A 12,891-nucleotide genomic window follows, 5' to 3' on the forward strand; every position below is an offset into this window, starting at 1 on the left:
TCTCATGATGTACTACTCTGCATATAAGTTAAATAAGCAGGGTGATAATATACAGCCTTGACATCCTCCTTTTCCTATTTGGAACCAGTCTATTGTTCCATGTCCAGTTCTAACTGTTGCTTCCCGACCTGCATACAGGTTTCTCAAGAGGCAGGTCAGGTGGTCTGGTATTCCCATCTCTTTCAGAATTTTCCAGTTTATTGTGATCCACACAGTCAAAGGCTTTGGCATAGTCAATAAAGCAGAAATAGATGTTTTTCTGGAACTCTCTTGCTTTTTCCATGATCCAGTGGATGTTGGTAATTTGATCTCTGGTTCCTCTGCCTTTCCTAAAACCAGCTTGAACATCTGGAAGTTCGCAGTTCACATATTGCTGAAGCCTGGCTTGGAGAATTTTGAGCATTACTTTACTAGCGTGTGAGATGAGTGCAATTGTGTGGTAGTTTGAGCATTCTTTGGCATTGCCTTTCTTTGGGATTGGAATGAAAACTGACCTTTTCCAGTCCTGTGGCCACTGCTGAGTTTTCCAAATTTGCTGACATATTGAGTGCAGCACTTTCACAGCATCATCTTTCAGGATTTGAAATAGCACCCCACTCCAGTACTGTTGCCTGGCAAATCCCATGGACGGAGGAGCCTGGTAGGCTGCAGTCCATTGGGTCACTAGGAGTCGGACACGACTGAGCGACTTCACTTTCACTTTTTACTTTCATGCATTGGAAAGGAAATGGCAACTCACTCCAGTGTTCTTGCCTGGAGAATCCCAGGGAGGGCGGAGCCCAGTGGACTGCCGTCCCTGGGGTCACACAGAGTCAGACACGACTGAATCGACTTAGCAGCAATAGCAACCAGTACTCTTGCCTGGAAAATCCCATGGATGGGGAGCCTGATGGGCTGCAGTCCATGGGGTCACTAGGAGTCGGACACGACTGAGCGACTTCACTTTCACTTTTCACTTTCATGCATTGGAGAAGGAAATGGCAACCCACTCCAGTGTTCTTGCCTGGAGAATCCCAGGGATGGCGGAGCCTGGTGGGCTGCCGTCTATGGGGTCGCACAGAGTCGGATACAACTGAAGCGACTTAGCAGCAGCAGCAGCAGCAACTGGAATTCCTTCAGCTCCACTAGCTTTGTTCGTAGTGATGCTTCCTAAGGCCCACTTGACTTCACATTCCAGGATGTCTGGCTCTAGGTGAGTGAGCACACCATTGTGATTATCTTGGTCGTGAAGATCTTTTTTGTACAATTCTTCTGTGTATTCTTGCCACCTCTTCTTAATATCGTCTTCTGTTAGGTCCATACCATTTCTGTCCTTTATCGAGCCCATCTTTGCATGGAATGTCCCCTTGGTATCTCTAATTTTCTTGATGAGATCTCTAGTCTTTCCCATTCTATTGTTTTCCTCTCTTTCTTTGCATTGATCGCTGAGGAAGGCTTTCTTATCTGTCCTTGCTATTCTTTGGAACTCTGCATTCAAATGGGAATATCTTTCCTTTTCTCCTCTGCTTTTCACTTCTCTTCTTTTCACAGCTATTTGTAAGGCTTCCCCAGACAGCCATTTTGCTTTTTTGCATTTCTTTTCCATGGGGATGGTCTTGATCCCTGTCTCCTGTACAACATCACGAACCTCCATCCATAGTTCATCAGGCACTCTATCTATCAGATCTAGTCCCTTAAATCTATTTCCCACTTCCACTGTATAATCATAAGAGATTTGATTTATGTCATACCTGAATGGTCTAGTGCTTTTCCCTACTTTCTTCAATGTAGGTCTGAATTTGGCAATAAGGAGTTCATGATCTGAGCCACAGTGAGCTCCTGGTCTTGTGTTTGCTGACTGTATAGAGCTTCTCCATTTTTGGCTGCAAAGAATATAATCAACCTGATTTTTGTGTTGACCATCTGGTGATGTCCATGTGTAGATTCTTCTCTTGTGTTGTTGGAAGAGGGTGTTTGCTATGACCAGTGCGTTCTCTTGGCAAAACTCTATTAGCCTTTGCCCTGCTTCATTCCGTATTCAAGACCAAATTTGCCTGTTACTCCAGGTGTTTCTTGACTTCCTACTTTTGCATTCCAGTCCCCTATAGTGAAAAGGACATCTTTTTTGGGTATTAGTTCTAAAATATCTTGTAGGTCTTCATAGAACCGTTCAACTTCAGCTTCTTGAGCATTACTTGTTGGGGCATAGGCTTGGATTACTGTGATATTGAATGGTTTACCTTGGAAACGAACAGAGATGGGGAAGGTAAATAGCCAACTGACAACATCTCAGGTGATGCTGAGGGAAGAAAGAGTCCCAAGCTACAAGTGGTGGTTCTGAAATGAAGCAGAAACATTTGGGAGTGTTGGGAGAGTTGTGAGACAGATGGGCTGGGCAGGAGGCAAGTGGGTCATGGTGCTCCTACATTCAGGCCCAAGCCCTAAGCCCCAGGGCTGCAGTAGCAGACCATCCAAGCCACTGCTGTGCTTAGCCATTCCTGTTCTTACTGAGCGTAATGAATGAAGCTGCAGCTGGAGGTGACCTTCTAGGAGTGCGAGGAAGACAGGATCTCAGGACACACCGATCAGAAGGCAGAGGCTGAATACCCTTCTCTGATCTGTGTCCTACCTTTCTTCCACCTCCAAGAAGTGAAGGGGGTATCACCTCTACATCTCTCTAATGTCTGAAATTTCTTTGCTAGGGATAAAAGCTTTTTATTCTGCAGTTAATGTAAAAGAATTTTCCTGTGAGTGTACTGTGAGTCAAGTTCAGTTGAAAATTTAAAGCAGATCCGTTTCAGTTTTGAAAAGGGATAGAGTAGACCAATTAAGATAGGGGAGGGCCCTGAAAAGAAAGGTTATGTTATGGAGAAGGGGAAAGAGAAGTGAGAAGAGGCTGTGAGGTCGTGTGATAATATTGTCTATTGCTTAACTTCAGATGGGGTCTGCCCTGCAAGTCTTCTTGTATATGAGATTGAGGGGTGATGGTGGGGAGATGGGGTAGAAATGAAGATGGTAGCTAAAGTGAATTGGGAAAAATCACCTTTTAATCCTTTATATCCAAGATTATATTTAAGGGGTAGGAGTGGGAGTAGAGGAGAAAATTTGAGAAGGGATAATATGTAGATAAATATTTTTTGCCTCTTCTTTAGTTTTCTGACATGATGTACCATTTGGTTTTAAGACATAAATTCTCAGCATGAGACAAGAAAACTTGTTATGTGGTTTAGACAACAAGAGCAAATATCTTAGGCAGAAAATCTGGGGCTTCTGGTTACCCTGAGCCTTTCAAGAGGAATGAATGAGCTCTGGAGCCAAAATTTCTATCTTTTAATAGTTTAATTAACACAGTAAGAGCTCATTTTTTATATGAATGAGGAATTAGAAAATCATGGTCCCAAGGACTCTTTTTAGACAATTTTTTCCCTAATCATCTTCCCCATGAAATTTTAATACTATACACACTATATCTATTTATGTAACATATATATTATCTATACTTTAAACATATACTTCAAGAATCAATCCCCCCACCCTCCTCGCTTAGAGATGATACCATTGCTGTTAAGAATATATGTTTTAGATGAAATTTTGGCATTTTATGCAAGGTTATTTAATAAAAATGAATAATTATAAAATATTTAATCTACTATTCATTGTCATTTATGCTTTGGAAAACCTATTACCTTCTCTCTGACGGTGGTAAAAGAATCCTCCTGCAATGCAGGAGATGAGTTTGATCCCTGGGTTGGGAAGATCCCCTGGAGGAGGGCATGGCAACCCACTCCAATATTCTTGCCTGGAGAAACCCATGGACAGAAGAACCTGGCATGCCACAGTCCATAGGGTTGCAAAGTCAGACACGACTTAGTGACTGAGCACACACACTTACTTTCTCTCTGGTAGTTGGCAGTTTACAGATCTAGGTGATTATTTGTCCAGATTATCTGGTTCCTGCTGAAACGAGGAAAGGATGACTGATACTCCTGGGGAAAATACAATTGTCTTACTTCTTCCAACCTTTCTGTCTTCAGTGATGAGAGTTAAAAACTTTCCGTATATATGGTCTGATTTTTTTTTTTTTTTAGTTTTTTTAAACAGCTTTAAATTGAGATATAATTCACATACCACACAATTCATCCATTTAGAGTACAATTCAATGGTTTCTAGTCACTGCAGTCAATTTTAGAACATTATCATCACCCCAAGAGAGAAAGGCCTGTACTCAGTAGTGGTCACTCTCAATTTCCTCATACCCACTTCCTTCTTTTCATCTCCCACTTCTAGGCAACCATTAATCTATTTTCTGTCTTTATAGTTTCACCTATTCTGGATATTTCATATAAATTGAAGCATTTAATATGTGATGTTTTGACTGATTTTTTCATTTAGCATAATACTTTCAAGTTTTATCCATGTTATTACATATATCTGTACTTCATTCCTTTTTACTGCCAAATAACATTGCACTGTATGGATATAGCACATTTAATTTATTCATTCATCAGCTGATAGACATTTGGTTTTTCCCACCTTTTGGCTACTATGAATGATATTGCTGTGAATGTTCATGTATGGATTTTTGTGTGTGGACATATGTATTCATATCTCTTGGTTATATACCATTTTCTGTTCCCACCAACAGTGTATGTGGGTTCCAATTTCTCCATATTGTCATCAACACTTACTATTATTGGTCTTTTTATGTATAGCCATCTTCGTAGCTGTGAAATGGTATCTCATTATAGTTTTATTTTGTTTCACCTGTTAATTAATGATATTGAGTATCTCTTCATGTGTTTATACTCTGAGTTTCTGCATCTTAGGGAACATAAAAGACAGTTACCCTAATGCTCCTAGAAATATTTCTAAAAGAATAATCAAGGATTTTAAAGGGCCACATACATCCCTTCTACCCTTCAGTAGCATCAAAGGGCATGCAATTGCCAGTCCTGTAGCTACTCCAAGGGACACTTTTACGCATGTGGGAAAAGGCACCTCCTCCCTCAAGAACTTTTACTACCATCTGTTGGATAATCATTATGATGACTAGGAGTGGTGCCCCCTAGAGTTGTTTAATGTACAATCCACACAACTACGCTTAGGGATCCTGGTTGTGGCTCTCTGAAACATCAGGAGAGGAGGGCCAAGATGGTTACTCTGTTATTCTGTTACCTTTGGGTGTTTAGCCCTATAATTTGCCCCTTCCTAGCTTCCTATTTCTTCAACAAATCCCTCAGATTTGACAACCCTTCTGTGCTGAAGAGTTTGTTGTGATCTCAAACCTTTACGTCAACATATATGGAATAATATTAATGTTTGTTAATATAAGCATGAATTATATAATTTATTCTCTCCTCCATATAGATGGGTAGGTTACAGTGTTCATGAAGACTTATATCTTTGAATATATGTATTGACAGCTTACCTGTTTCAAAAATGGCTTGTAGCTGGAATTTCTAGTTGTCCACCAATATTCATTGTTTCATTCTTCTTTGGCAACAGAACTCCTGAGTTTAGCAGAGCACACAGAGTCACCTTGCCAAAGATTGCATATTCTAGACTTCCTTGCAGCTGCAAGGGGCCACGTGACTAGCTTTTAGCAATATGATATGAGTGCAAGTGATAGGTGCAATTTCTAGGCCATGCCATGAGGAGGAAAGGATGTGACTTTCACCTCCCCTTTTACTTTTCCTGATGGCTGGAGTGCAGTTATGATGGCAGGAACCGGAACAACTATCTTAAACCTTAAGGTAGAAGCCATACGATCGTGATCTGTATTTATAATATATATATAAAATATATATTTTAAAAATTTCTGTAAAGTAAAATTTTTCCACAGTGACTTCTCTTTTCAGTTAAATAAGAGCAGAAAATAGTTTCCTTATAGACTAAATACATTTTTGGTATAAATAATACTTTTATTTTAGTTTATTATAGATATTTGTTCAAAAATATTTCTTCTTTACTACTTTTGAGTTTCTCCAGATCAAGCATCAGGTTAATTTATCTGTCTCTGATGTCTAGTGTAGTGTCTTGAATATATAAAGTGTTGCTGCTGCTGCTAAGTCGCTTCAGTCGTGTCCGACTCTGTGCAACCCCATAGTCGGCAGCCCACGAGGCTCCCCCGTCCCTGGGATTCTCCAGGCAAGAACACTGGAGTGGGTTGCCATTTCCTTCTCCAATACATGAAAGTGAAAAGTGAAAGTGAAGTTGCTCAGTTGTGTCTGACTCTTCGCGACCCTATGGACTGCAGCCTACCAGACTCCTCCATCCATGGGATTTTCCAGGCAAGAGTACTGGAGTGGGGTGCCATCGCCTTCTCCATATAAAGTGTTAAATATTTGTTAATATACACGAATGTGTCAGTGAAATATAGCCCATTCCATGTCATGTTGGATACTGGACTGTATATTCTGGCAATTCCAGGCCCCACCTAATAGTTTTCTTTCACTTAGTGCAGCATTTTGTAAGTTTGTCTGTCATCATTCATCTGTCTCCTCAGCACTAAGGATTCAGAAATAAGCAAGATTGACACAGTCCTTTACTTTATGCAGCTTTACCGTCTAGTAGCAGTAAAGCAGTTTTGTAGATCCCCAAGTTCACAAATATTCCTTCCATAATTCTGTGTTCTGCATTTATTTGCAGTGAGGTAGGGTGTAAAGCGGAGAAGGCAATGACACCCCACTCCAGTACTCTTGCCTGGAAAATCCCATGGACAGAGGAGCCTGGTAGGCTGCGGTCCATGGGGTCGCTAAGAGTCAGACACGACTGAGCGACTTCCCTTTCATTTTTCACTTTCATGCATTGGATAAGGAAATGGCAACCCACTCAAATGTTCTTGCCTGGAGAATCCCAGGGACGGGGTAGCCTGGTGGGCTGCCCTCTATGGGGTCACACAGAGTTGGACACGACTGAAGTGACTTAGCAGCAGCAGCAGCAGAGTGTAAAGAGCACATGCTTTGGAACTGCCTGGATTGAATTTGAGTCTTGACTTTACCCCTTTGGGCCACTTTTTGCAACACTTATGTATATCAAATTTGTTCCTGCTTTTGCTTTTTACTCCTGCCACAAACTTGACTAATTTAAACTAAGTGTGAAGAAGCACTGTTTTGAATAAAGGAAAATAAGAATTACAGGCATTGATTAAATAAATGTAGTTTATTACTTTCCAATACAGTACATATTATATATTTAAATTAAGTGGATTTTGTTGAGTAAGAATAGCATAACAAAAAATTTGCAAATTTCAGTAGTTTCATGATATTTAGTATATCACCCAAAATAGTTCCTCAACTTATATATGTATATGTGTACTTATGATATTTCTAATAGAGAATCCTTATACATGTGTAGAAAATTTCTGGAAGGGTACACAAAAAATTGCTAAGTGATTATCTCTGGCAATTGATGGCTAAAATTCTAGTGGTAGGAAACTTTTACTTTTTGTTTTATATATTTACACACAACTTGAACTTTTTAAAGTGCATTTGTTATTTTTTTAACTATAAGAAATGAGTTTAAATTGAAAACATATCAATGTGTAATATAATGCTTACTAAAAATTAGTTATACAACTGTATATGATTAATTCTTAACATTTTTTGAGGCCTTGATTAAAATATATACATGTTTTACAGCAGAAGATCTTTTCTTGAGATGATATTCTGAAAATTCAAAGAGAAATAAATCATTCACATTTATTTATTCTAGAAAATTTATATACAAATTATATTTAATGAGTACTTTTTGGACTAATGTTTTGATCTCTTAGTAAAGCTACCAAACTTCCATTTTTCTGTTGAGTTTCATATTTCCATGAAAACACAAGTTTGCTCATCTAAATTTTGATAAATTCAATTATGTGAAAATCTTTTTGGGACAGGTGGTTTCAAAACATTCTGATCTATATAGAAACAAATCTGACTACTGAAAAATGTTTTGTAGTATCTCATTTCAGTTTAGTTCAGTCGCTCAGTCATGTCCAACTCTTTGCAACCCCATGAACTGCAACACACCAGGCCTCCCTGTTCATCACCAACTCCCGGAGTCTACCCAAACTCATGTGCATTGAGTCGGTGATGCCATCCAGCCATCTCATCCTCTGTTGTCCCCTTTTCCTCCTGCCCCTAATCCTTCCCAGCATTAGGGTCTTTTCCAATGAGTCAATTCTTCGCATGAGGTGGCCAGATTATTGGAGTTTCAGCTTCAACAACAGTCCTTCCAATGAACACCCAGGTCTAATCTCCTTTAGGAGGGAGTGGTTGGATCTCTTTGCGCTCCAAGGGACTCTCAAGAGTCCTCTCCAACACCACAGTTCAAAAGCATCAATTCTTCAGCTCTCAGCTTTCTTTACCATCCAACTCTCACATCCATACTTGACGACTGGAAAAACCATAGCCTTGACTAAACAGACCTTTGTTGGCAAAGTAATGTCTCTGCTTTTGAATATGCTATCTAGGTTGGTCATAACTTTCCTTCCAAGGAGTAAACATCCTTTAATTTCATGGCTGCAATCACCATCTACAGTGATTTTGGAGCCCCCCAAAATAAAGTCTGACACTGTTTCCACTGTTTCCCCATCTATTTCCCATGAAGTGATGGGACCAGATGCCATGATCTTAGTTTTCTGAATGCTGAGCTTTAAGCCAACTTTTTGACTCTCCTCTTTCACTTTCATCAAGAGGCTTTTTAGTTCCTCTTCACTTTCTGCCATAAGGGTGGTGTCATCTGCATATCTGAGGTGATTGATATTTCTCCCAGCAATCTTGATTCCAGCTTGTGCTTCCTCCAGCCCAGCGTTTCTCATGATGTACTCTGTGTATAAGTTAAATAAGCAGGGTGACAATATACAGCCTTGACGTACTCCTTTTCCTATTTGGAACCAGTCTGTTGTTCCATGTCCAGTCCTAACTGTTGCTTCCTGACCTGCATACAGGTTACTCAAGAGGCAGGTCAGATGGTCTGGTATTCCCGTCTCTTTAAGAATTTTCCACAATTTATTGTGATCCACACAGCAACAGTATCTATTGCTTCCCTAATAGCTCAGTTGGTAAAGAATCCACCCACAATGCAGGAGACCTTGGTTCAATTCCAGGGTTGGAAAGATCCCCTGGAGAAGGGATAAGCTACCCAATCCAGTATTCTTGAGCTTCCCTTATGGCTCAGCTGATAAAGAATGTGCCTGTAATGCAGGAAACCTGGATTTGATCCCTGGGTTGGGAAGATCCCCTGGAGAAGGGAAAGGCTACCCACTCCAGTATTCCGGCCTGGAGAAGTCCATCAGACTGTAGAGTCCATGGTGTCGCAAAGAGTTGGACGTGGCTGAGTGACTTTTACTTTCACTATTGGAACTCTTGGATTTACATTTAATGCCAGGGTTGTCAGTTAGCTATTGCTGTGTAACAAGTCATTCTAAAACTCAGTAGCTTAAAACCATTATTTATTATTGCTTATATGTGTGCAAATCAGTTGAATTTCAATTGATCCAGGTTAGGTTCAGCTGAGAGACTCTACTTCAGGCTGAGACAGCTGAGGGCAGCTCTATGTTTCAGAGAAGGTCAGTGGATTGTCTGGGGCAGCTCTGCTTCTTGTTTTTAGTTTCTTTTCTGAGCCCAGCAAACTACCCAGGGTATGTTTTTTAACCACAATAATGGTACAAGAGAGTAAACTAAAGTGCTCAAAGCCTAGGATCAGCACTAGCATCATGTCCGTTTCTTCTAAAATGCAAGTGACATAGTCAAGCCAAAAAAATCCAGGGGCAAGAAAGGACACTCCATCCATGATGAGCATGGCAGTAGTGTGGATGAAGGGGTGAAGAGTTAGGCCCAGAAAGTCAACTTGCAACCCCAGATTAGATAATGAACAAACTGGGAAAAAGCTCAGATAGAGATTATGGTGGTCTGAGCTGTGGGGGCTCAGTAGGAGGTTCAATATAGGAAACGGGATCTCTTGGGTAGAAGGAATGGGAGTGTTTGTGAGAAGAGTGCTGAGTCTTTTTCTAGTCAAAATTGTCAAGTGAATTACAGCTGAAGAATAGCAGAGGGCTGATATGACATGGGTCCAGTGAGAATGAAGCAATGTAGTGGGAACGAAGGGAAAGAAAGAACAAGGCAAATAGAATATTAAGAATGTCTAGGTAAAAATTAAAAATAAATTAATTAATTAAAAAAAAAAAAAAAGAATGTCTAGGTAGAAGATCTCTGTACTGAAGACTTATTTCGGTTAACTGAGTTGTCATCTAATGAGCTTATATATTTCCAAATGATAAAATAGTCTAAAATAGTAGAGTCTAAGAGAATGATGCATTTCTGCATTGGGTTCAGGATTGGCCAATGCATTACAGGTACTTGGGGATTTTGGTATCTTTGAAGTGAAGTGAAGTCGCTCAGTTGTGTCCGATTCTTTGCGATCCCATGGACTGTAGCCTACCAGGCTCCTCTGTCCATGGGATTTTCCAGGCAATAGTACTGGAGTGGATTGCCATTTCCTTCTCCAGGGGATCTTCCCAACCCAGGGATCGAACCCAGGTCTCCTGCATTGTAGACAGATGCTTTACCGTCTGAGCCACCAGGAAGTCCTTGGTATCTTTAATCACATCTAAATATAGTATTTGGGCAGAAAAGTCATACTTACTATTAAAAAAAATCATCCTCTCTTGGTTAATTTAATGCTTTTCATTCAAAATGATGCTTTAATCAAAGCTATGAACCTTACATCACTAAGTAAGAAATATTTTTCAGTAAATTAGAAATTTGTAAGTACACGAATATTCCATGATGTGTTACCTAACTGGGTGCTTAAGTACAATTAATTCCTAACTTCTTCCCCTCGCTTAAGTGAATTGAGGTGATATACCTCTTTTGCCTCTTGAGTACCAGATTCAGTAGAACCACATATGTCTGCCTTTTTTCTTTAACTGTGCTATTTAAAATATACCCCATTTCTAAAGAAAGCAGCTGTTGTTTTAAGTCAAACTGCATGCACAGCACCACGGCCATTACAAGGAAGACAAATTACCTCGTTAGCAGAATGCACCTCTCCCTTAGGGAACTGATGCGTGGACTTTTTATTTTTATTCTGAGAATATCTTCTGAGACAACTAGAGAGTCTTTGTTTCATTGATACTACAGCTTATATCTTTAAAAAAATCAATTAGATATGCTTTTACATGTTTGAACATGTGATTCTCTAGTCTGCATTTAGCACCTAATTTCTCTCCTTTCTTTTATCCGGAAGCTTTTAGCTTTAATGCTTTTTGTGAAGGAAGGTTTATTGAATGTGTATAACCAGCCATGTTCTAAAACAGGAGAAGGCTTGATATGACTAAGAAAATTGGCCTCGGCACTATCATTTTTGTCAGTTAACACTTTTTCTCCATCATATTTGTTTGTTATTGATTTCTATCCTCTTTCTTTCAGCCTAGGAAGTGATGATACCCATTTTGAGGTTGGCATGGCCAGCAATGGATGTGAAGTGCATCGTTTTGATCCTAGTGTTAAGTCAGCTCATGTTCTGGAAAGTGAGCGTCTTTGGTATCACCGTTTGTCCATCGACTGGCGGGACCCCCATCCAGCTGTTGCTGCCCAAAAACCGTATAGCAACACCAGAAAACTGGGAACCATTTTGAATGAATTTGGGCATCACAAGGTCAGATTTTTCATTTGATTTCATAATTAAAGTGAACAAACTCATAAGCTGGTTTTTTTTAATGCAAATCCAGGATTCGATAGTTGAAGGTTCAGTTTTAACCTTATTATTATTTATAGAGTCAGCTCTGTCGATATAAAGTTTTGGCAAAGATAGAGATATTTAAATTGATTTCAAGGTTTTAGTTGCTGTTGAGTAGTGCTTAAGGTTTTGACCAAGACTCAGCAAGGAGAATAAGAAACTAACTCTGATGGTGGGCTCAAGAGTACCATTTCCATTTGGCAATTGATTTTAAATTTCCAGACAGAGCAAACTACTTGTATCAGCTTCAAATACAAAAAGTAATCAGAGCCAGGTTTATGTTTGATAAGAGATTGCTTGTGTATCATGTTTCCCACTGTTGTAACAATGATTTTGGGTCTCCCGGCTCTTAAAGGTCAGAAGATATGTGTAGCTTTGATTAAAATGTACTTTGTAAGATTGAATGGACATTATGTGTATTGCAACTGATATAATTATATCAAAGGATGTCAAATCTCTACAAATATTTTATTGTGAATGGATAGCAAAAGGAAACTTTATCTTTGAACCGTGTGTTTTGAAAGCAGTTTTTAGTGTAAATGTGACCAACTGCATTCTGTAAGGTGAAGTGAAGTCACTTAGTCGTGTCTGACTCTTTGCGATCCCATGGACTGTAGTCTACCAGCCTCCTCCGTCCATGGGATTTTCCAGGCAAGAGTACTGGAGTGGGTTGCCATTTGTAGATGCTAGAGAAATTCTTCTGAGTGTAGTTGTCTTGCATTTGATTGCCAACCCTTCCTGGGCTTAGCCTCTCTTGGCTTATTATCCCCAGAGATGGCATGTAATTTAGGACATGCCAGAATGGGGGTTCCTGAGACACAGTATATATATGGAATTCAGTTTTAAACCTGAATTGGCTGCTTGATCTTTAATAAAAAGACTTCCTCTGCATTGTTCTTTTTCCTTCCCTTCCCCCTCTTCTTCAGCTTCCTCTTTTAAAAAAATCCAAAAAACAGAAAACAAAAACTTTCTTTAATTGGACAGCAGGAACTTCTTCAAGAACAACTTCAAAGAATTTGGTGTTTTTAACATGTGTTTTGAATTTTGTGTTTGTATTTTGATTTGCCATTAAGAGTAACTTGCATGTAATAGTTAGGAGCCTTAATGAAACACATATAGGAGTTTGGGGATAAAAATCTTTGAACAGAACCCAAAGAAGTGAGAGCATTTTTCAGAATTTTA

The 12,891-nt window shown here is 39.5% G+C and overlaps 1 protein-coding gene across 1 annotated transcript in view; it reads left to right on the forward strand.

Annotated features, from left to right (window-relative positions):
* Positions 1-12,891, forward strand: part of METTL24 (methyltransferase like 24) — a 124,109-nt gene that overhangs the window by 61,305 nt on the left and 49,913 nt on the right. Inside the window, exon 4 of the mRNA XM_040238507.1 lies at positions 11,400-11,628. Within this exon, the coding sequence (XP_040094441.1) occupies positions 11,400-11,628 (229 nt within the window). The remainder of the gene's footprint in view (positions 1-11,399; positions 11,629-12,891) is intronic.

The sequence above is a fragment of the Oryx dammah genome, unplaced genomic scaffold (assembly GCF_014754425.2).
Source record: "Oryx dammah isolate SB20612 unplaced genomic scaffold, SCBI_Odam_1.1 HiC_scaffold_4, whole genome shotgun sequence".
Classification (NCBI taxonomy): domain Eukaryota; kingdom Metazoa; phylum Chordata; class Mammalia; order Artiodactyla; family Bovidae; genus Oryx; species Oryx dammah.